General features: G+C 41.7%; 1 protein-coding gene across 10 annotated transcripts in view; it reads right to left on the minus strand.

The window, feature by feature from the left end:
* Positions 1–25432, minus strand: part of MAP2K4 (mitogen-activated protein kinase kinase 4) — a 111069-nt gene that overhangs the window by 57247 nt on the left and 28390 nt on the right. For all 10 annotated transcript variants that reach the window (XM_054709001.1, XM_054708998.1, XM_054708999.1 and 7 more), the window contains one exon: positions 17009–17111. In XM_054709001.1, coding sequence (XP_054564976.1) covers positions 17009–17111 — 103 coding nt within the window. The remainder of the gene's footprint in view (positions 1–17008; positions 17112–25432) is intronic.

The raw sequence follows: 25432 nt of genomic DNA on the forward strand, positions 1-25432 counted from the left end.
ATAGGTCATTTGGAATCTCAGAAGGGTCTCAAGAAAAGATCATTGCAGATTAGGGTGGGCTCTAAATACAATGACAAATCCTATATAATAAAACCCTTATATGCAAATCGACCGAACAGCGGAACGACAGGTCACTATGACACGCACTGACCACCAGGGGGCAGACGCTAAACGCAGGAGCTGCTCCCTGGTGGTCAGTGCACGCCCACAGGGGGAGCGCTGCTCAGCCAGAAGCCGGGCTCATGGCTGGTGAGCACAGTAGCGGTGGCGGGAGCCTCTCCTGCCTCCGCGGCAGTGCTAAGGACCCCTCGGGGGTCCCAGACTGCGCGAGGGCGCAGGCCGGGCTGAGGGGTCCCCCCACCCCCAGTGCACGAATGTCGTGCACTGTCCTCTAGTACCCTTATAAGTGACAGAATTGGAGAAGACAGAATACAACACAAAAAGACACAGGAAGAAGGCCAGAAGAGGTTGGAGGCAGCAACTGAAATTCTGCTACCACAGCCTATGGAACATCAGGAGCTAGCAGAGCTGAAAGAAGAAAGGGTGGGATCCTCTAGAGCAGTGGTTCTCAACCTTCCTAATGCCGCGACCCTTTAATACATTTCCTCATGTTGTGGTGACCCCCAACCATAAAATTATTTTCGTTGCTACTTCATCACTGTAATTTTGCTACTGTTAATGAATTGTAATGTAAATATCTGTGTTTTCCTATGGTCTTAGGCTCTACAGCAGTGGCTCTCAACCTGGGGGTCACCACAACATGAGGAAATGTATTAAAGGGTCGCGGCATTAGGAAGGTTGAGAATCACTACTCTAGAGCCTTCAGAAGAAGCAAGGCCCTGCCAACACCCTGATTTCGGATTTCTGGCCCCCAGAACTGCAAGAGAATAAATCTCTGTTGTTTAAGCCATCAAATCTGGTAATTTGTTGACAGTCCCAGGAATCAAATACACCAAGAGTCCAAACCAAGAGTCACCAAAATTTTTCTATAAAGGGATAGATTGTAAATATTTTAGGCTTTGCCAGCCATACAGTCTTTGTTGCAACTATGTAACAAATGGGTGTGACTATTTTCAATAAAACTTTATTTACAAGAACTAGCAGTTGGCCCTAGCCAGTCTGGCTCAGTGGATAGAGCGTCGGCCTACAGATCAAAGAGTCCCAGGTTCAATTCCGATCAAAGGGCACGTACCTTGGTTGCAGGCTCCTCCCTGCCCCAGGTCCTGGTCCGGGCTCATGCAGGAGGCAACCAATCAATGTGTTTCTCTCACATCGACGTTTCTCTGTCTTTCCCTCTCTCCCCTACTCTCCCTAAAAATCAATGGAAAAATATCCTTGGGCAAGGATTAACAATAAAAAGAGAGAGAAAAGAACTAGCAGCTGGCTACATTTGGTTCCTGGGTTATAGCTTGCTGATCACATGATCTAAATAATTGTCATCTAAATTGTTTATCTTTTAAATGATCTAAATTATATCTACTCATTTTTCACCTTTTCTCTTTCAAATTTATAATCAGCTCTGAAAGACAAGCAACTTCACTTATCCACCCAAACCCTGTATTTCCAGAATTTAAACCCAAGATACAATTCAAGCTTTTTCTTAAAAATCCCCCACAAATCAACAGGGAATGAAATTAAGGGTCTGATATCCCTTCCCTGATTCTATCACATTACGATATATGTATATCATAATATACATATAACTATGTAATTAAGTCAGCAGCCAACCTCCTTAATACCTCCCTTATCTTTGTCTTCTTCAGAGGCATGAAAACTTGATTCCTGAAACTTTCCAATACCTACTGATTTTCCTTTAATATATATTCTAGAGCCACTATCCAAAAGAACCTTTATTTACTAGTAATCAAATGGAAGTGCATTTTCTCCTCCTGTTTCATTATCACATTCTCCTACCTCATTTATCTTGATCTTGATTTCCTAGAAATGCTTTCCAATTTCTTCCTTTTTCCCCCTAAGCATCCTTGATTTTATCGAGCCAACATATACTAAAATGCCTCAAGCTCTTACTCTTTTCACCATATGTATATATAACTAGCAATGCTCTTTAGACAGGAAAATAAATGGAACACATACCCTGCACACCACTGCAACTATTCTTCTGTGTCCATACTGTTAGGATGTCTAGATGAATACTGCTTTATGCATCCTTCTGCAATGCAGCTCTATTAATTCCGGAAATTTCCACAGCAAACTCAGTCTGCCAGTTGCCATGGAAACTGCCTGCTCCCTAGCATTACTAACAAAATGAGTATCTCTGCTAAGATCTAAGGTAAAGCAAAAGGAGGAAAACTGAAAAGAGATGTCTAGAAAAATTGCTCAAACACTCCAAATATAAATTTTCAAATTCTGATGTCCATATTCAGTGAACAGAGGTATTAACCATACAAATCTGCAGTATTGTGAAGCAGTACAGATTTATGGAGTAGAAAGCATTTTTTATCACTAAGGAAAAGGGTATATTAGAGAGAATAGGGTAAACATTGGTGTTTGCATGTTGCTGCTATAGACGGCCCATTCACTAAGAGCTGACCGAGGGTCAGCTGTACTCAGAGCTTACCTTTACAATAAATAGTATTTCTGGGCTGTGTTTCTTACAGAAAAGGTCAGGAAAGATGCCCTAACCAACAGGTAACAAGTTTTCTTAAGCTCTTTCCCTGTTTGAAGCCCAAGCTCAACTGGTAGCTAAAACTCCTTCCCCAAGTACGTAAGTCAGAATAGTTAAAAGTGCGTCCCAGGAGTCATCACCAACAAAGCAGCCTGTCCTTAGACACAGTGACCACCACCCCGTCCACCTGCCCTCTGAAACAGTGCTCGGTTTCTATGACATCGCCCCCTACTAACTTGCTTCCTGCCCTCTCGAGTGTCTTTCCCATCTCTGCCTGTTGTTCCTCTTCTATCCACCTCTAAATATTAGATTTCCTCGGGACTAAGTCCTGGATCCAATTCTCATCAAGATTCTCTGTCTCCAGACAATAATATCATCTATATGCTGAGGACTCTCAACCTGTAATTCCCGATCTAGACTCTCCTTTGGATAGCTAAATTCTTGTTTTTCTACACTCCCTCATCCACAGATACCCATACCCAGGGTCCCCATCTCAGTAATGGCAACTGAACCCATCATCCAACCCAGAATTCTGGAAGTCACTAAGAACACCTTCCCCTCTTTCACCACCCACATTCAAAATAGTATCAATTTTTGTTAATGCTACCTTCAAAATTTCTTGGAATCTGTCCATTTCCCTCTATCTCCACTGTAGTCAACCTTTATCATTCATTGTCACCCATTGTGCTTCAGCTACATGACCATAACCTTACTAGGACTCCCCAAGTTCATTTTTGCCTCCTTCCAAAACATACTCCACAGCAACCAGAATAATCACTTTAGAATATCAAGCAAATCATGTCATTCATCTGCTCATAACCCTGCAGACCTTCCCACAGCACTTCAGATGTCATCCCAAGCCTTACCTATAAGGCCATACATTATCTGGCCCATGACTACCTCTCCACACTTATTTTAAACCCACTTTCCCTTCTCATCCAATCATTCTCTAAACAAACTGCCATTCGTTCGGTTCCATGAAAAGCTGAATCTTTCCTACCTTGACGTCTTGCAACTTCAAAGACAAGCTATTCCCTGCACTTGGGACACTCTTTATCAGTCAGTCCCTTCCTCAAATCTACTAAAAACGACACAAGCTCAGAAGTCTTTAATTACTTCAACATCTCCACTCTAAAGCAAGCTCCTCTTCCATTCTCTCATAGCATCTGGTTCTTTTCCTTCAATAATGCATATACTAGTTATAATCATATATAAAATATATTTTTTTAAAAATATACAGGGGTGGGCAAATGTAGGTTTACAGTTGTTTGTATGGAAAATAATACAATAATTAATAAATAGAAATACAAGAATAAACTGTCCCGCGTACTCAGAACTGTAAACCTACTTTTGCCCACCCCTGTATATTTTGCTGAATGCCTGTGTCTACCTCTATACTTTAATCTTCATGAAGTAGCAATCACACTTCTTTATTTTAACATGAACACAACACCATGTCCACCATAGTACCTAGTAGAGGTTAGGTATTCAACAAACACTTGTTAAATGCATGAAACATGTGTTGAGTTGCTTAGGTTTCTGACAGCTACCATTTGCTCAGAAAGCTTTGTGCACTCCCTGACTCTGAGATATCCTTATTCCATTCCCCAAGCTCCCCTTTTTTGTCATCCACTCAAACCCCAAGATAAGGAGGAACACACCTTATGCCTGAAGACTTTGGCAGTTCCTCAGTCAGGAGAGAGGCAATAGTAACCACCTGTGTGAAGCTGCAATGTTCTCTGTACCAGTGGTCCTTAATCACGGACAATTTTGCCCCTCAAGAGTCCTCGACAGTGTCTGGAGACAATTTTGGTTATTACAACCGGGGGAGGAAGGGGCTCCCGCCTTCTAGTGGGCAGAATCCAGAGATGCTGCTCAGCATCCTACAATGCACAAGACAGCCCCCACTGCAAAGAATTATCCACCCTGAAATGTCAACAGGGCCAAGGTTGAGAAGACACAGCCACTTCCACAGTCTCCTAAGATAGAAGGGTCAAAAACTAGTACTGTGAAGGATTAAACAATTTTTAATTAAAAAAAAAATACATTTCACCAAAAGTTGCTCTTTAAAACACTGTTTTCAATTGAAAAATGAAAATGATTAATGGCTATCAGTAAACTAGATAAATATATAATACATCTACACAATGTAATAACAGATATATAAATGACTGAAAAAGAATAATGTGCTAATTTAGAAGTACGTATCCTCAAGATGTACCAAGTGAGCCCTAGCTGGTTTGGCTCAGTGGGTTGAGAGTCTGCCTACAGACTAAAGGGTTTGATTCTGGTTAAGGGCACATGCCCGGGTTGCAGGCTCGATCCCCAGTAGGGAGTGTGCAAGAGGTGGCAGATCAATGATTCTCTCTCATCATTGATGTTTCAATCTATCTCTCCCTCTCTCTTTCTCTATGAAATCAATAAAAATATATTTTAAAAAAATAAAGATGAAAAAAAAATCAAGCTACAAAGCAGCGTACAATAAAACTGCTTTTTGTATAAATATTTTCATGGATTTATACAAATTATTATATATTTTGATATTTGAACAAATTTTTCTGCAAGGAATTATTACACTTACAGGGTTTAATCTTCAGAGAGAAATATTAAGGGCATGAAGCTTACTCTTTATTTTATCACTTTCTGCACCAAATGAATTCTCTTACCACAAGCACACATTACTCATTTTTAAATTTTCATTGTTGTTGTTACTCCTCACCTGAGGATATTTTTCCATTGATTTTCAGAAAGGGGATCGAAGGGGGAGAGACAGAGAGAGAGAAACATTGATGTGAGAGACACATCGATTGGTTGCCTCCTGCACACACCCCAACCAGAGCCTGGGATCGAGCCTGCAACCAAGGCCCTTGATCAGAATCGAGCCTGGGACCCTTTAGTCTGGGTTGTTTCTTGTTTGGGGGCTATTACAAATAAAGTGTTTATAAACATTTATATGCAAATCTTTCTGAGGACGGTTTCACCTTCTGTAAGTAAGGAGTAGAATTATTGAGTAATGAGGTGGATGTAAGTTTAACTTTGTAAAAAACTATCAGAGTTTTCTTAAGTGGTTGTACCATTTTCTACTTCCCCAACAATATATAAAAAGTCCAATTACACCATATACTTGCCAATATACTATGTGGTCTTTTAAATCTTATCCATTCCAGTGGGTATGTAATAATGGTATGAATAGAAAAAATACACACACACACACACACACACACACACACGCACACACGTATATATGGTGTCCCCCAAAAAATGTATACACACCTTTCTAATACCTCAATTGAGTTTCTTTCTTTTCAGATTTAACCAACTGGAATTAATAAATATTCAAAGTCTGTATACATTTTGGGGGGACACCCTGTATATACCTACTCCCCACTTCCTGGCACAGAACTCTCAAAACCTTTGTAAATTCCTAAGTAACAACAGCACTAGGAGCATCTTTTGTTCTAATGCAGTGGTTCTCAACCTTTCTAATGCCGCGACCCTTTAATACAGTTCCTCATGTTGTGGTGACCTCCAACCATAAAATTATTTTCGTTGCTACTGTTAATGAATCGTAATGTAAATATCTGTGTTTTCCTATGGTCTTAGACTCTACAGCAGCAGTCACGACCCACAGGTTGAGAACTGCTAGCAGGGTCGCCTAAGACCATCGGAAAACACAGATATTTACATTATGATTCATAACAGTAACAAAATTACAGTTATGAAGTAGCAACGAAAATAATTTTATAGTTGGAGGTCACCACAACATGAGGAACTGTATTAAAGGGTCGCGGCATTAAAAAGGTTGAGAACCACTGTTCTAATGAGTTGACTGTAGACCCCTGGATGGGGGCTGATCACCAGAAAGACCCAGCCATGATTAGAAACTTGGAATTTTCAGCCCCGGGCCTCCAAAGTGCAGAGAGGCTGAACATGGAGCTATTAACTGATCATGCCTGTGTGCTGAAGCCTCCATGAAACTCCGAAGGGTGTGGAGAGAGCTTTCAGGGTGGGGAACACGTCCACCCCGGGAGGTGCTGGTAGCCCACCCAACTCCATGGGACAGAAGCTCCTGCTCTGGACTCTCCCAGATCTCACCCTATGAATCTCTTCATCTGACTGTTCATCTCTGTCCTTTATCACTTCTTTTAATAAACTGGTAAATGCATTTACTAAGTTCTGTGAGCCACGCTAGCAAATTAATAGAACCTGAGGAGGTAGCTGGAACCTATAGCCTGTGGTCAGAAGCACAGGCTTTTGACCAGCACCTAAAGTGGGGAGGGGGTCTGGCCGGTGTGGCTCAATGATTGAAAATCTATGTATGAACCAGGAGGTCATGGTTGGATTCCGAGTCAGGGCACATGCACAGGTTGTGGGCTCTATCGCCAGTAGGGGGCGTGCAGGAGGCAGCTCATCAGTGATTCTCATCATTGATGTTTCTATATCTCTCTCCCTCTCCCTTCCTCTCTAAAAATCAATAACAATATTTTATATATTAATATATACATGTATGTGTGTGTGTGTGTGTGTGTGTGTGTGTGTGTGTGTATAACTTGCTGCCTGTTTAGAAATGGTTGGAAACCTCAACAAAAGCAAGGAAAGCAGACATTCCTTTAAAAAGCAGAACTTTGCTGGACTATAGGTTAAAGAACAGGGAAATCTTTTAAATGTCTGCCTAAGTCTCTGATTCAAGAACATAGATGATTTAAAACAGCAGTCACCAACCTTTCGGACCTCACCGACCATCAGTGGTCCGCGGACCACCGGTTGGCGACCGCTGATTTAAAATATCAAAAGTAAATTCATTTTTAGCAGACAAGCAATTCAACATTATTTATCATTAATTTCTTTCAATAAACATTTCAGAATTAACACTCAATCCCTCGCCTATAAACATCCAACTTAAGGAGACGATACCAGTGAATCTCCAGGGGTGGGGGCCACATAGACAGTCAGGTCATCCACACCCTCTGTTGAGAATCACTTCTCCATGAATCTCTCACTCAAGGGAATGTACCAAGCTGGCAGGTACACTGAGGCAGAATGTGGGGCTGAAGGAAATATTAAATACCTCTAAACTTGAGGAAGTACCATACGAAAGCTTTAAAATATTATCTCACACAGCAGCATTACTCACTGTACTCAAAAGGTAGACACACCCAAATGTCCATCACAGACTAGTGATAAACAAAAGGTCATATACACATACAATAAAATATTATTCAGGCTTATAAAGAAAATTCTGACATATATTACAGCATACATGGAGTATAAAAATATCATGTTAAGTAAAATAAGTCAGACACAAAATATTGTGTAATTCCACTTATAAGAGATACCTAATCATATTCATAGAGACAGAAAGAGAATGAGAACAGGGGCTGCCAGGGGCAGGGGCAGGGAGGAGGAATGAGGAGTTAGTGCTTAATGGCTACGGACTTTCAGTTTGAGAAATGACAGCGATCTAAAGATAGATGGTAGTGAGAGATGCACAACAATGTGAACGTGCTTAATACCACTGAGCAGTACACTTAGAAATGGTTCCGTTTATGTTATGTATGCTTTGCCACAATAAGAAAAAGTTTGGCCTCGCCAGTGTGGCTCAGTGGTTGAGCTTTGACCCATGAACCAGGAACTCACAGTTCGATTCCAGGTCAAGGCATATGCACAGGTTGTGGCCTTGATCCCTAGTACGGGGCATGCTGAAGGCAGCCGATCGATGATTCTCTCTCATCACTGATGTTTTCTATCTCTCTCTCACTCTCCCTTCCTCTCTGTGAAATCAATAAAAACATATTTAAAAAAAAAAAAAGTTTGCAGCAGTAAATCTAAACCAGCTGAGGGGGTGGGGGGGAAGATCCCATAGTATTTAAATTTGGTGTTTTAAATTTTGGGGCAGTAATTTATACCTATAAATATTTCCTTTTTTAAAATATATATTTCTTTATTGATTTCAGAGAGGAAGGGAGAGAAACACAGAAACTTCAATGATGAGAGAGAATCATTGATCAGCCGCCTCCTGCCCACAACCCAAGCATGTGCCCCTGGCTGGAACCTGGGACCCTTCAGTCCACAGGCCAACGCTCTATCCACTGAGCCAAACTGTCTTGGGCTATACCTATAAATATTTATTCCATTACTGTCATTTTGTGAAAGTGCTCCACTATAGAAATTCCAAATTACTGAGACTGTGTCAACAATTTTCAGAGATGGAAAATAAAAAACAAAAAACAGCACCTTTTAAGCTCAAGTATACTGGTGGCTTTCTCACTTAGGAAGTAACCAGAGATGTCCTAGGCACATCTCTGGGGAATGAGAACACACAAGACTACAGAGCCCTCTCCCTCCTTACAAACACTTAGCCTATGAAGCTTAAGCATGAGATTTCACATGAAATAGTACACACCTGAATCAATACCCTCTCCCCTCCCTTCCTTTCCCCTCCCCTCCTTCCTCTCTCTCTCTCCCTCTCTCTCCCTCTCTCTCTCTCTCTCTCTCTCTCTCACACACACACACACACACACACACACACACACACCCCAACTCCCTCTCTTCTAACTCATCGTATAAAATAATGAAAGTCACGCCCACCCAGCCGTGGCTCAGTGGCTGAATGTTGACCTATGAACCAGGAGGTCGCAGTTCGATTCCAGGTCAGGGCACATGCCCAGGTTGGGAAGCCGATCCCCAGTGTGGGGTGTGCAGGAGGCAGCGATCAGTGGTTCTCTCTCATCATTGATGTTTCTGTCTCTCCCTTTCGCTTCCTCTCTGAAATCAATAAAAAGTAAATATTTTTTAAAAATAAAATAAGAGTTAAGTGGCTGGGATAGAAGCCAGGACTCCAAAATTAACTACTATGATTAATCCATGATAATAAAGTATAAAAGATAAAGAAGCTTCCACAGTTTAACCAGTAATAAGTGCCTAGATAATTTATAATTAGTGTTCTAGTTTTAAGATGAAGTTCTCCTGAGTAGGCGCATTATAGAATGAAGAATATAATGATTAACTGGGGGACTTTAAAACTTCCTAGATGTTCTGTGGCACAACTAAGCCATTTTCTGCTCAAATGTAATAAAGATAAATGAGCTACTAGAGATCCTCTTGGTCTCAACAAACTTAGAACATATGGTTCCAAAATGTTTAGCTTAAGGCCCAAAATGTATCTGTATGCATCATTATTCATTTCCAATGTTAGCTTTTAAGCTAGTGTTTCTTCTTGTACCACTCCGATACGCTGTGAAGATAAAGGGACTGTTCTTTCAGAGTCACAATTGTATGTGGTGCATTCTAAATGATGCAGTACACTGAGAGCATTCACTCCCTACTCGGCATGACGAAGCACAGACTCTAACAGAATACCTGCTACTGTTCGTGTCAAGTTTATATACAGAACATGATTTTAGAACAAGCCTGCCACATTTATAAAAATACCCCTGGGCTATTAAAAGACTTATAGCGCCTAGATAACCCAATCCTGATGGAAATTTAAAAGGTAGCCACACATTTTCCTTTAGTTTTTCCTTTTATTCTTTAGTTTTACAGCTTAATCTTTCACTTAAAGAGCCCAGGAGCATATGTTAACATTTGTTACATCTGGGTCAAGCATGTAAACTCGTTTATTTAAAAAAGACATGCCGCCCGCCCGCTGCGAGTTTAACATGCTTGATCTAGGTAGCAGGTACAAGAGTCTCTATAAAACTCATGCTTTACATGTTGGAAGCATTTATAATAATTTTAACCAATGATAATTAAAAACAAAGACTTCCTGTTCAGGTTCTCTCCTCACTCTCTAAGGACTTGCATAAAAAGAATATTTTTTTTAAAGACAGTAATGAAAAACAGAGATTTAAACAAATTTTCTGAATGCCTGAAAGCAGACAAAATGTCTAAACAAAGCAAAACCGATTACTTCCATGAGAAGGGACTCAATGGCTTCAGAATTATCAGCCAGCTGCAGGTGGGACCGTGTTCAGATCCTGCTTCAAACTACTCAAAAATAAAGCTGAAGTAATATACTTATTTGATGACATTCAAGATTTATTTTACCAGCTATAACAATTGTATTGTTATTATGTTTTTTAAAAGGAGTCCTTGTCTTTTAGAAATACATCCTGAAATATTAACAGATGAAATTATATGTCTGAAATTTGATTAAAACTAAGGGGCTGGGTGGGTAGGGAAAGGGGAATTGAGGAATAGATAAAAACAACATTGGCCACATTAGCTGCGGACACTGCTAACGCTGATTGGTAAATACAGACAGATTCGCCTACCACTCTCTAGTTTTGTATGTATGTACTTGCAACTTTCCATAATAAAAGGTTTAAAAAAAAATAGTAGTAAAGAAAACTACTGCCCATAACACAAGGTGGAAGGGAGCATACGGCAGAGATGAGAGATAAGCAATGGTCCCAACAGAACCTCAGAGGGTATCCACAGTAGGAAGGTATGGAGGCCTAGAGACAGATGAGTTCATTAAAAGTCTTTCTAAAAGAAAGGTCTACTCAGTTCCTCCTTTCTTCTCTAACCTTCCCTCAAAATAACAACAGTAAAAAAAATAGCATGTCTCTAAAGAAAATAAACATATTATATGAAAAGAACCAGGCCTCCTAGGGTGAATATTGGTCCCACTTATTACTCTGGCATCTAGAATACTCATGGCTTGACAGGCAGATCTCAAACCATTCACAGAAAACTAAATAAAGTCAAGGTCACCAGTTGCCCTTCAATAACCAGAACTTCCAAATCAGCCTTCTAATTTCCTCATCCTCAACCATCTATGAACAATTGAGACTTATAAGACAGTAGTGGCAAAAAAACTAACACAAAGGAGAAAGACAAAGATAAAAGAAAAACTGACCCTTTAGGAAATAAATTCCCTAGATGATAGAAAAGACTTTAAAATTCCAGACTTGACACCCATAAACCAAGAATAAGATACTAAGAAAAAGCCACAATCAACTCATAGAAATTAAAATATATATGAGAGTCAGAATATAAAGGAAATCTCCAAGGCTATACAGCAAAAAACACAGAAATGGAAAATATGAAAGAAAAGTCAGAGAACCAGGGAATTCAAGAGATCCAACATCCAAATAACACACATTTCAGGAAGAAAGAATAGGGAAAACATGAAGGACTCCATTTTTTTTAAAAAACTGGCAGAAATTTTCTCAGACACAGATACATGAATCTTCAAACTGAAACAGTTCTTCCAGTACACAGAGAAAGATGATCCAAACCTAAGCATACCCTCATCCTATATAATAAAGCGGTGATATGCAAATTAACCCTCACACCATCACAAGATGGCTGCACCCACAGCGGAGGCGCAGTTCCCGTAACAAGTGATCAGCAGAGACCTGAGACTGCGTGGCACAGGGCCGGGATAGGGGACCTGAGGCTGCACCCCCCGCCTAGTGGGGCTTGACTGGGGACCTCAGGCCACCCCCAACCCACTGGGGCTTGATGGGGGACCTCAAGGGCGCCCCCCGCCCTGGTGCCGGGCTGGGGGACCTCAGGCTGCGCCCTTCGCCCTGGGCCAGGAGACCTGAGGTCACACCCCCCGCCCCAAAACCAGGCCGGGGGACCTCAGGCCGCACATCCCCCCTTGGCACTGGCCCGGGGGACCTCAGGCCGTGCACCCCGCCCGGCGAGGCTTGATGGTTGACTTCAGGCCACGTCCTTTGCCCCGGGCCGGGGAACTTCAGGCTGCACCCCCAACTCTGGCACCGGGCCAGGAGACCTCAAGCCACGCCCCCAGCGCCAAGGGACCTGAGGCTGCGCCCCCCACCTGGTGTGTGCTGGGGGACCTGAGGCTGCGCCCCCCGCCTGGTGTGTGCTGGGGGACCTGAGGCTGCGCCCCCCGCCTGGTGTGTGCTGGGGGACCTGAGGCTGCACCCCCAACCCGGCGAGGCTTGACGGGGGACCTGAGGCTGCGCCCCCCCCCGCCCGGCGGGGCTTGACAGGGGTGGGGCCGGCCAGGTGTGGGTCTTGTGCGATTTTGAGGCGCACACTGGTGGGTGGGGACTTGACTCTGGGTCCCACGGCACGCCCCAGACTCTGACAGGAAGAAGATTTTCATATACATTTTACTAATTTTCTTTCATCTCTGACACTTCTATTATAGAGAAAGGGCAAATAACAATATTAAAATATTTTCTCTAATTCCCTTTTAATGTGCACGAATTTCATGCACTGGGCCACTAGTATAATTATAGAATACCAAAAATAAAGAAAAAATGCTAAGTTTCCAATGAGAATTAGAAATAGGTAATATATAAATAACATCTCTGCTACAATTACATAGATCTATACATGGTACGTACCCAAAACTTACCTTGTACTTACACTCACCAGAAAGCCATTCTCCCTTCTCTCTATCTATCCTCTACTTGTCTTTCAAACTCCCATTCAAATCATGTTCCCTTTGTGAAACTTTTCACCAAGTTGTTTATTTACTGTGATCTTAACCTTGCTGCCCCATTCATTCATTTGAAATTCAATCTGTATTACTACTTACTTCTGAATTGCTGTAGCCAACTATCATTTCTTGGAATTTTTTTAAACTATTGGTTCAGAGAAAATAAGAACAGTCTTAATTTCTTTTTAAAATCTTTTACAGAATCCTGCAGCCAGGTGACCTGAAACTTCTTCTCGGGACATAATCTTAATCTTAACTTCATTAGTTGCTTATAGCTCATCTTATCTTTTCCTAAATTCATGAAAAAGTATTATCTATATATATAAAAGCCAGTGACCGGAACAGCGGAATGACCAGAACAACTGGAACAACCAGTGGCTATGACACGCAGTGCGGCAGCCAACAAACCTGATCCAGGCCCTGATTGCCCCACCCCACCCCGATCAGGGGCGGAGCCAGTCGGCCAACCACCTGTGGCCCCTTCCCCTGGCCTGCCCGACCCTATGGGCCCTCATTGGGGTGGGCCGGCTGGACCCCACCGATGCACGAATTCGTGCACCGGGCCTCTAACCTATCTATATAATAAAAGCCTAATATGCAAATAGACCAAACGGTGGAACGACCAGTTGCTATGACACATACTGACCACCAGGGGGCAGATGCTCAATGCAGGAGCTGCCCCCAGCCCGCAGGCCCCAGGCCAGCCAAGGCAGGTGTGAGCAGGGAGGCGACCAGCGGCGGTGGCGGGGGACAGGGCCGGTGAGCAGGCGGTGCCAGGCCAGCCAAGGCGGGTGCCAGCAGGGGCCCCCTGATCACCCTGCTGGTCACCCTGCAGAGGGAGGTGACCAGTGGCAGGGGGTGGGGCCGGTGAGCAGGTGGCACCAAGCTGGCCAAGGTGGGTGCGAGTGGGGGGCCCTGATCACCCCACCGGTCACCCCACAGATAAGCCCTGATCAACAGCCCGGCCTAGGGACCCTACCCATGCACGAATTTCGTGCACCAGGCCTCTAGTATAATAAAAGCCCAAGCGATCATTACGGCAGAATGACCAGAATGACCAGTCGCCATGTTGTGCACTGACCATCAGGGAGCAGACACTCAATGCAGGAGCTGCCCCCTGGTGGTCAGTGTGCTCCCACAGAGGGATTTCTGCTAAGCCAGAAGCCAGGCTCACGGCTGGCGAGCGCATCGGCAGTGGCGGGAGCCTCTCACGCCTCTGCGGCAGTGCTAAGGAGCAGCGAGCCGAGTGGTAAGGAGCAGCAAGCAGGCAGCAGGCATGCGGTAAGAAGCAAGAGGTCCTGGACTGCGAGAGGGCACAGGCTGGGCAGAGGGACAACCCTCCCACCCAGGTGCACGAATTTTGTGCACCAGGCCTTTAGGGTTTATATGTGTAGATAAAGTTGAAGGAACTTTTAGGAGGAAACATATATAAATAGCACAGAGGTAATCATTTTCGAAACCCCCACAAACTTTAAGTTATATTTCCTAATTGCAACTACTTACCCTAAACAGGGACCAACAGCAGTTTCAGTGCTGACAGCACACAATTCAGAGGAAGAACACAGAAGGATTCCTTTATGGAAAGGGTGGGAGGATAGAGGAGATATGCTGCCCTGAGTAGTGAAACAATTGTCTTGGACCAATATCTAAGAGGCAGTTGCTATTCCAACCCAGATAATAAGCCAGTGCAGTAAGAAAATTCAAACAAATTCTGGGTCTAAAATTTTACACACCAAAAATCAAATTCTAGAGATTCTACACAAACAGTAAAAATGCCTATTACTTTGCCCTCTCAAACTTTTGGTATCTGCTGGGAAGAAATAAAGGATAAGAAATCTAGCTGGTTATAGGATTACTAGTGGCCCAGTGCACGAAATTCGTGCATCGGGGGTGGCGGGTGTCCCCTCAGCCTGGCCTCACCCTCTCCAATCTGGGACCCCTCGAGGGGCATCCCTCTTGCAATCTGGGACCACTGGCTCCTAACCGCTCACCTGCCTGCCTGCCTGATCATCCCTAACCACTCTGCCTGCCGGCCTGCTCACCCCCAACTGCCCCCCCCCCCGCCCGCTGGCCTTCTCACCCCCAACTGCCCCCCCTTGCCAGCCTGCTTGCCCCCAATTGCCCTCCCCCCGCCTGCTGGCCTGATCACCCCCAATGCCCTCCCCTCCTGGCCTGATTGCCCCTAACTGTCTCTGCTTCAGCCCCGCCACCAAGGCTTTGTCTGGAAGGACGTCCAGAAGGTCTCCCAGAAGGTCTCCCAGAAGGTCTCCCAGAAGGTCTCCTGTTCTAATTAGCATATTACCCTTTTATTAGTATAGATAGATGATGAAATAGATTTAACAACAACAGAAAACACCTGATTGACTCAAATTTTGCAAGAAAGCATTTTTTCACCCTCTTTATTGTTAATTTAAAAAAAAGAAATTTTTGTCCATAAATTCCCTATACATGAAGAAACTCTTGAGGGAAAAGAGTTCCAATACATCTGAATGTTTTTCCAGTTCTAATACAAATCAGGTTGTCTTTGTCTTTGTCCAAGGTGGCTTAAAAAAAAAAAAGGATGAAGAAATATCTCTTAAGTTTGGCGATTATTGCATAGCCTTTCTTTCTTACAAATATATGGTTCAACTAGCAACCAAGGTTAATAGACTATGTTCAAGAACCAGCTTTCACTAAAATTTCTAAGAAAGGAGGAAGGAGATTCTTTTAAGAGTGTTTCCTTGCACTGAGCTCTGACTAATCAAGCAGTACTGAGTTTCCTTCCTCAATGCTATAGCCCCCACTTGTCAGGCTGAGCTCTGACAAGAATTTCCATTATGAACATCAGTCTAATTAAACTGACAGACACTATTCCCAGTCAAATAAACTGTTACTCCAGTTTTCATTTAAAATATTTTTCATTCCCTTTAAAGTTATAGGTGAAAGCATAAGAGCAGATACACAGGTAAACATTATTCCATTCTAGACTGCTGTTTTAAAAATAAAATATTTTCAGCATTCCTATTTCAATATACTCTTCCTTCTACCAATTTGTTAGTGCTTGTAAATACAATGCATACCTAACATCAAAAGACAAAAAAATAGCAATAAATGTGCATCTTTAGGAAGAATAAATATACTTTTAGTCTAATAAGGTATGAATACAAATTATTGAGAAATTATTAAAAACTATAAAATAATTTATTCTGACAGGTTTTTTTTTAACCATATCTTTCACCACTTGCTTTATAGTTCTCAATACCAGAACTGGGTGAAAATTATTTTTATGGACATAAATATAAATGTAAAGCCACTACTTTTGTGCATGACAGATTTTCTGGGGTAAAGACATTATTAATACATCACTTCAACTCAATCAAAGGTTTCTGTAAAGTATTATTCTGAATGTATTGTTTTAAATGAACAGATGTTTCTAATAATTTCAGTGACATGTTCTAAAACATCCTATTTTTCAATAAAAAATATTCAAAGAACAAATTTTAAAAATAATCACTGACACCTGTACACACTGTTTCGATTTACTGTGACACAGAAATCTCACAGAAAGTCAGTTTATTAGGAATAGGAATCTATTTTGTCACCTACTCAGTGGGGATGATTAATACAGATATACAGGAGAAAATTACGTTTCCTAAATATCACTTACAATTTAAATGGAAATCCAGAAAAAAAGGTATAAACAATATTCTCAGTTCAGTGAGAGAGAAACTAAAAAGATATAAATATATCCAAATCTTTAGTTATTTTTCCTTTTAAGTAAACTTTAAAAAGGAAAATTGTGTTTACCTACTCAAATACAGCACAAATAGCTTTCTATTTAAGTTCAAATAGTAATATTTTTAATGGCCCATAAAAATAATGGAAATACCAATCCCTCAACTAGAAATAATCCATAAAATGCAGTAACTTTTAAAACCTTTGCTTGAGTCGCGTCTTTTATTTATTACAGAAATACTCACATGTGTGGGTTTTGAACTCCTGTAGGATTGGGATTCAGAGTAAACCTTGCTGTAGATTTGAAAGGTGGATTTGCAAAATTCAACTTCAGTGCTTTGCGTTTACCTAAGAAATAACAAATAAAAAGTAAAAGTTTCAAGTACTATAAAACAGGTACTATTCTGAGGGCACAAGGAATTCATATCAAAAGGCAGACAAATTTCCTTTAACATATAGTTAACATAACGTTCTAAAATGCAACCAAGATTTCCAGAATTAAAGAAAAGTAAATAAAAAAGATCTAAAAGTTGTTACTATCCATAAACCACTCAATATGCTCCAGTAAAACTGAAAACAATGCTCAGTGCATCCTTTATATTGTTCAGAGATGCTAACACTTTTGCAAATGAAAATCATTTACCTCAGCAGTAACACTGAAAAATGCTAAACCTTTCCAGTATTATACTTTAATGCCTTAGTTTAATAAAAATCATTTTCTCTCAAATATGCTATAAACAACTGAGAGTAGAATCTGAAGCATTCGCAACCACAATGGGCTAAAAAATTTCATGGTAGGGTCAACTTCAAATTAATAATAAAGGTATGCCAAATAATTTATTTGGAGCAATTTCTTTGGGACGAAGGAAGGTATCAATATTTTATATCAAACACACAAAACATGTCCATTATAAAAAGCCAGAAATATCAGAAAAGATAAAACAAAAAAATATATAAAATATAATATATACATCTATAAAATACAGGTTTTAAATATTTATATTCACTTAAAAGTCCAATTACCCCAAACTAATCATTGTATTACCGACTATTTTCTATACATAGACATTATATTTTTTTCTCTACAATTAAAATCAGACCTAATACCGTTTTGTAGCATGCTTCATCCACTGACCATGTTTCTTTCTATTTTAATAAATCTTATAAACCATTTCTTTAGGATTCTAGTATATGGAAACTGTAACTAAGTTGGGATTTTAAGCATTTGTAAGCCCATCTTGGTTTCATTACATTTAAAGGATACTTGTCCCAGCATTCACTCTTCACAGTTTATTATACATATATCTCCCTACTCAAACATCTCTGCAATCCAAATACTTTCCCACCTCCGTGGATTCAAAAGATGAATTAGAGAGCTCAACCTGTTCAGCATGGTACTTCGATGGGATTTGGAAGTTTGAGTGTGCACACTAGCTGGACAAGACCGCAGAACGCACAGAGCTCCTGGCACAGTTCCGGGTCAGCTCTCAGGGCTGGGCCTTCTACAGGACGTGAATTTCGAAGACCAGACACATCATTTTCAGAGATAAGCACAGTACGACATAAATTTTCCACATAATTTGCCTTTCAGTTACCAAATATCTACTTTAAAATTATTTTTATTTGACTAGCAGGGTAAGGACATTCAAACTATACCTGCTAAAGGTACTCTATGAAAAATGGCAGACCTGGCTACATTAAAAAGCAAATTCTGTATATTACAAAAAAAAAACTTAAAACAATTAAAATGAAACCCTAGCTGGTTTGGCTCAGTAGATAGAGTGGACTGAAGTGTCCTGGGTTCGATTCCGGTCAAGTGTACATGCCCGGGTTGTGGGCTCAGGCCCCAGTGGGGGGGTGTGCAGGAGGCAGCCGATCAATGATTCTCTCTCATCATTGATATTTCTATCTCTCTCCCTCTCCCTTCCTCTCTGAAATCAATAAAAATATATTTTTTTTAATTAAAATGAATACTTGGGAAAATCTTTGCAATACAAAATCAGAAACTATAAATATACAAAAACATCACACTAATCAATAAAAAATTTAAAAATTGGCAAGGGCATAAACAGTAAAGAAAAATTATGAAAGAATTATTAAAGGCACTAACACCAAAAACAGTTAAAAATTTTATTCATGTGAAATTGGCAAATTTTAAAGGTTTTATTTTACACATATGCATATATCTTTTTAATGATAACATATGATCCAAGTGACTAGGTAAAATAATCACTAGTATAATACATTGCTGGTGGAAAAGTAAATTGATATAACTTTTCTGGTGAGAGGTTCAGCAATATACAAGAAAGATTTTTAAATAAATGTGCTCTTTTACTTGTTGGAAATCTGTCTTTAGGAAATATTTAAACGCAGATTATTCTCAGGCCCTGAAACCTGGCGGAATTTGCCCTGCTGGATTTTGAAATTGCTTGGGACTGCTGACTCCTCTCTTCCTTCCATTGTCTCCTGTTCTCCCTTTAATTTTATCCAATGCCTGACCCACCACTGTATCTTGAAAGCAGATAACTGGCCTTCTTGTTTATATAAAAAACTACTAGAGGCCCGGTGCCCGAATTCGTGCACCAGGTGGGTCCCTTGGCCTGGCCTGCAGATCGGGCCAAAACTGGCTCTCCAACATCCCCAAGGGTTCCCAGATTGTGAGAGGGCACAGGCCAGGCCTAGGGGCCCCACTGGTGCACAATTAGGGCCCAGGAGGGATGCAGGAGGTTGGCCAGCCAGGGAGGGACTGTGGGAGAGCTCCAGGGCGTGTCCAGCCCATCTCACTCAGTCCAGATCAGCTGGACCCCAGCAGCAAGCTAACCTACCAGTTGGAGCATCTGCCCCCTGGTGGTCAGTGCATGTCATAGCAAGCAGTTGAGTGGCCTTAGTATATCATTAGCATATTATGCTTTGATTGGTTGAATGGATGACCAGACGATCGGACACTTAGCATATTAGGCTTTTATTATATAGGATGGGTTGCATTCAGTCTCACCCATACCTGATTTAGAGGATTTTGGTGGTCAGATTTCAGACTGTGGAGCTGATAACGTCCAGTAAGATCTGGATTGGACCTGTAGGGTGAATGTACTTTGCACTTGGGGCAGAGGTGAATATCTGGGAGCCAGAAGGCAGACTGTAGCAAACTAAATGGTGGACCCCAAAGATAACAGGTCCTAACCTTTGGAATCTATGAATGTTACTTTACACAGTAAAGTTTCTGAAGATAAAATTATATAAGGGCTTTTGCAATCATAAATTGAATAAGATCAAAGCCCACAAACACCCCAAATCAAAGCTGAACACCACCTATCATGTGAAGTACATCTGAAACCACCGGATACATGGTCCATTACCTCTATATGGTGAAAACTGATAAAAAGACTAAGATCAAACGTAGGGCAATGACACAACAAAGAATCATTGTGAAAACTACCCAAAGAAAAACACCAAAATTGGTCCTTCCTTCAAAAGCCCAATTTTAGAGGACAGTAGCTCACTTCTGCAGGCAAACAAAATATATTATTACAATTAAAACTTACTCAAACTGTTTAATTGAAAATAAATATCCTACATAATGAAGATGTAATATGCAAATGGTCGTTACGCAGTGAAGCATAACGACCGACCACATAACGACCAGATCACACCTCAGCAGGAGGGTGGGGCAGCGAGCTACAAGCGGGCAGCGAGCTACAAGCGGGCAGCGGAGAGCTACAGGAGGGGGCAGGGCAGCAAGCTATGGGGAGGGGGGCGGGGGGAGCTACAGGAGGGTGGCAGCAAGGTACTGGCGAGCTACTGGCACATGGATTCGTGCACAGGGCTACTAGTTTATATATAATACACAACACAAAGATTCTTTTTCAGCATTGCAATCACATTTAAACAAAAAAAATTGGTGTCTTCAAAGGCCATTTATTGCAAAAATGAATAAGCACATGTGTAATGGAATATGACTTAATTTGCATACATTAGATGTAAACACACTCTATACTTCAGAAACATCTACAACTATCTTGAAAACTACCCAGTATATATTCTGATCTTTTACTAGCAAAATACATGAAATAATTCTATAAACTTCAAAGCCCCTTTAAGCAGAGGTGACTGACAGCCTAAAGCTGGTGCCAAAGGGGTTTAGGATAAGATCAAGTTACATCGCCTGTTCTCCATAGTGCCCCAACTCTCCAAATAATCATTTTAAGATGAACTCACAAGGCAGTGTTAAGGAGGAAAAGGAACAGCCCAGAAAGTCAATCAAAGGTGAGCTTCAGGGAAGAATAGTAAGAGACAACTTTACAATACTTTGGAGAGGAATTTCCAGGCTATCTGTAGATCTGTAGGCATGAGCCTTTTATGTTTGTTTGTTTGTTTGTCTGTTTAAAACATCTCTCCTCCCATTAACTTTCTCTAAGAACCTCTTAAGTACTGGTCTTTCTCATCTCTTTCTCATCGGCCTCAAAAACTAAACCCTAAAAGGCAACCTGTCACCATCTATTCAGATATTTTTAATGACAAAACTATAAATAGGACATTAGACTAAAATGAAGTTTTTCCAAAAGCCTGCAACAACTTCCATAGGAAGAAAAGGATACAGGGAAAGAAGTGATACTGTAACTGGCCTGTGGAGATTGTTGGAAGCTAACAGAAATTAAAATACTTGTACAACAGGGTTTAAAGTAATTGATCAAGAAAGATTATAAACTTGTGATTATAATTACCCCCAATCAGCAGAGGTAAACAGATCCTCCCCTTTATCTACAACAGGCTAGAAACCAGGTATGATCAAACATCTTAAGTTATTTATGTGGCAGGAGAAAATACCTTCTCTATGAGAAAAGATTGTCTTTATATACTTAAAGCCTAAGTTCTGTGCTTTATGTAGAAAATGCTCTCAAATGTTTATTGATCTGAAAATAAATTTGACATGGACAGCCCAGACAACTCAGTGTGGGTTAAATTAGCTAGAATAAGTTTCTGTTGTTTGCAACCAAGAACCCCGACTGATAAGAAAAACAATATCTGTCCTCAACCCAAAATGTTTCCCAAGCACTGCTATATCCTTTAGGACAGCACTGCCTAACTTTCTCATGTTCTGGCTTATAGAGAAAATGAGGACGTTTGTTCAACACTGGGAAAATTAGAATGATAGCTAGTCCAGAGGCTGGCCTAGTGGATCAGCAGCCTCAGGCCCCACTCAGCCATTCCTAGAACTGAGGGTACCAAACTCTACACCACCCTTGAAATTCTGGTTTCAAAGCTCTCCCTTAAGAGAACACTCATCTAAGACAATTTCTTTCTCAACAGTTCTCATGAGAGAAGCATTCCCAAGCATGGGATCTTCAAAAATATTCAGAACTCTGACTGGAAAACAAGAATTTGCATTCGCAGGCATAGGATCTTCAAGAATATTCAAAACTATGACTGAAGAACAAGAATATCTTTTGCTGTAATTCTGACTATAGAGCATCTCACAGGGTCACACAATATTAAAGTTAGAAGGAAGGTATCTTTCAGCTGTATTTGGCCTTAAGCAAGGAGATAAAGAGCCCTGAATATTATCCCTCCATGTATCTTCTCAAGTAATACAAACCTTTAACATCACTTCCATAATATTCTAAGCTGAGCCAACAGTTGAGTTCAACCTTGGTCAAAGATTTCACGAAGGGCAGTAAAGTGTCTACCACTCAAATATGGAAAATGACCTCTCTGCACTCTAGATTACCAAAAGCATCTCTCCCCCACCTTCCATAGATAAGAAAAAGGTGTCATTTCCCTGTTATTTATTAAGCAGCAGCATTATTTATAGTTTCCAAAACCAGTCTGAGATACTATGTTTACACTGGATCCACCTTGTAACCCTTTCCCATCCTCCTCAAGGCTGTTGCCATCATCGAATTGTGAACTATTTTCTGTTCTAAATGTTTATCTTGATTTATCTTTGAGCTCTGCAAATCACCTGTAATAGGTAACTAGAACAAAATAGAAGTTCAACAGATATAGGGTGTCCCACAAAAATATACACACTGAATAGTTATAAAGTAAATTTTATTTTCAAAATTGAGCTATCAGCTGTTAAAGTGTGTATACATTTTTGTGGACACTGGTATTTATTGAATTAGAAGTACTAGGTTGTTTTTTTAATCAACATTGCACTATCCTCTCATACAAGCTAGTGGGCTTCTTTTCTTTTATTGTATCACTAGAGGCCCAGTGCATGAAATTCATGCACTAGAGGGGGTGGTGGTGGTGGTCCCTCAGCCCAGCCTGTGCCCTCTCCAATCTGGGATCCCTCTCACAATCCAGGACTGCTGGCTCCCAACTGCTCGCCTGCCTGCCTGCCTAATTGCTTCTAACCGCTTCTGCCTGCCAGCCTGATACCCCCTAACCACTCCCCTGTCAGCTTGATCGACACCTAAGTTCTCCCCTGCTGGCCTGATTGCCGCCAACTGCCCTCCCCTGCTGACCCGGTTGCCCCCAAGTGCCCTCCCTTGAAGGCCTGGTCACACCCAACTGCCCTCCCCTGCAGGCCTGGTCCCCCACAACTGCCCTCCCCTGAAGGCCTGGTCCCCTACAACTGCCCTCCCCTGCCAGCCCAGTCACCTCCCCTGTAGGCCTGATCGCCCACAACTGCCCTCCCCTGCCAGCCATTTTGTGGTGGCCATCTTGTGCCCTTGGTCAATTTGCATATTACTTCTTTATTATATAGGATTAGAGGCCCAGTGCACGGATTCGTGCACCAGTGGGGTCCCTCGGCCTGGCCTGTGGAGATCGGGCCAAAACCAGCTCTCCGACATCCCCCAAAAGGTCTTGGATTGCAAGAGGGGACAGGCCAGGCCAAAGAACCCCACCACTGCACGAATCCATTCACCAGGCCTCTAGTATGCATATATGATCTTTGGTTAATCTTTTCCCACCCTCCCCTTCCCCGCTCCCCCCTTCACTCTGAGATTCATCAGTCTGTTCCATGTTTCCATGCCTGTGGTTTCTGCTCCTGCGTTGAGTGTCTGGCCCCTGGTGATCAGTGCGCATCATAGCTACCAGTCAGCCAGTCGAATGGTCGGCCGGTCGCTTAGGCTTTTATGTATATAGATAGGGAAGCAAGATTGTTACCATTATGATCAGAATGCTCCCACCCAACCTGTAAGAATGGAAACCATCTGTAAAATATTTTAGTCAATCTACATATTTTCAACACCAATGATCTCACCAAATTTGAAATAGTAAATAGCAAAGTTCTTATTGCTGACTAGAGGCCTGGTACACGGGATTCGTGCACTGGTGGGGGACATGGCCTGCGGGGATCAGCCCCCTGTGGGAGCACCGCTCATCCCAGTCAGCTGAGCGGCTGTGGACCCACCCTCTGAGAGGCTGCTCCCACGGCGGGCTGATCTGTAGTAGTGCACTGACCACCAGGGGGCAGCTCCTGCGTTGAGCATCTGCCCCCTGGTGGTCAGTGTGCATCATAGCAACTGGTCAACCAGTCATTCTGGTCATTCTGCCATTCGGTCGCTGGGCTTTTATTATATAGGATGGCAATAAAGATCACTGAAGGGCCAAACCATGTAACAGCCACCTCTAAATGAATGCTTTTTTGATACAATACCAAGGAATCACTGGGGGTTATGTCATAGATTGTTATAAAAATAGTCACCAATGATTCAGAGCTCCCTGTGTCCATACCTCTTTGTAATGTGACTTTACTGTTCCTCCCTTTAAGAGGTAAAGTAGATTTCCCTACCTCTTGTATCTGGGTTGGCCTTGGGATTTGCTTTGATCAGAAAAATATAGCAAGCAGAAGGGATGTTTAATGACTTCCAAAACTAAGCCTTTGAGGCCTGTGGCTTCCACTTTTACTCTCTTAGAAAGCTACTGAATCTAAACACAAAGCAGTTCAATCTAGCTTCCTTGGTTGAAAGGAAGCAAAAGGGAGCTTGAAAGACCACAGGGAGCAAAAGAAATACCAGCCATCCCAGCTGAGCTTAGTCAGCCCCAATAGACCTACTAGCTGAATGCAGACATGTGAGTGAGCTCAAGGGAGACCAGCAGAACTGCCACTCAGCTAACAAAATCATGAAAATTAAATAGTTGCTCTTTTACACCACTACTAACAGGCCAAAGGAACTAGGTAGGAATAGTCAATCCCTCTTAAGTACCCCCACTGCCACCACAGGAATTCCATGGAACCCAGCATAGCAGAAAGTGAGAACTTGCAGTACAATGAACAAGTCACTCATATAATACCTTTAAGAATATTGGTGACTGACCTGCAAGTATTCAGAGCATCCTACCTAAGGTGTGTGTGTGTGTGTGTGTGTGTGTGTGCGCGCGTGCGTGTGATGTGGGCAGGGGGTAATACCTTAAATCCTCATTTCTCCCTTGGCTTTCATTCTTAGTACCTTTTTTTCAAACCAGAAGAAGAATCCAGAATAACTTTATATAAATAAATATTTGAAATCACTGGTTATGAAATGAGGAATACACAATTCTAACTATGCAACATTACTAGGTATATTCAAACAATTTCGGAAATGAGGAAATAGAACGGTAGACAAGAACTTAATTTCATTTCCTCTTCTGCCTAAATTACTACAGTAATGAGTGCCCTAATTTATTTCATAAGTTCCAGAGAATAAGAGAGGAAGTAGTTGGACTTGGAATATAAGAAA

This window comes from Eptesicus fuscus, chromosome 20, assembly GCF_027574615.1.
Source record: "Eptesicus fuscus isolate TK198812 chromosome 20, DD_ASM_mEF_20220401, whole genome shotgun sequence".
NCBI classification, from domain to species: Eukaryota; Metazoa; Chordata; class Mammalia; order Chiroptera; family Vespertilionidae; genus Eptesicus; species Eptesicus fuscus.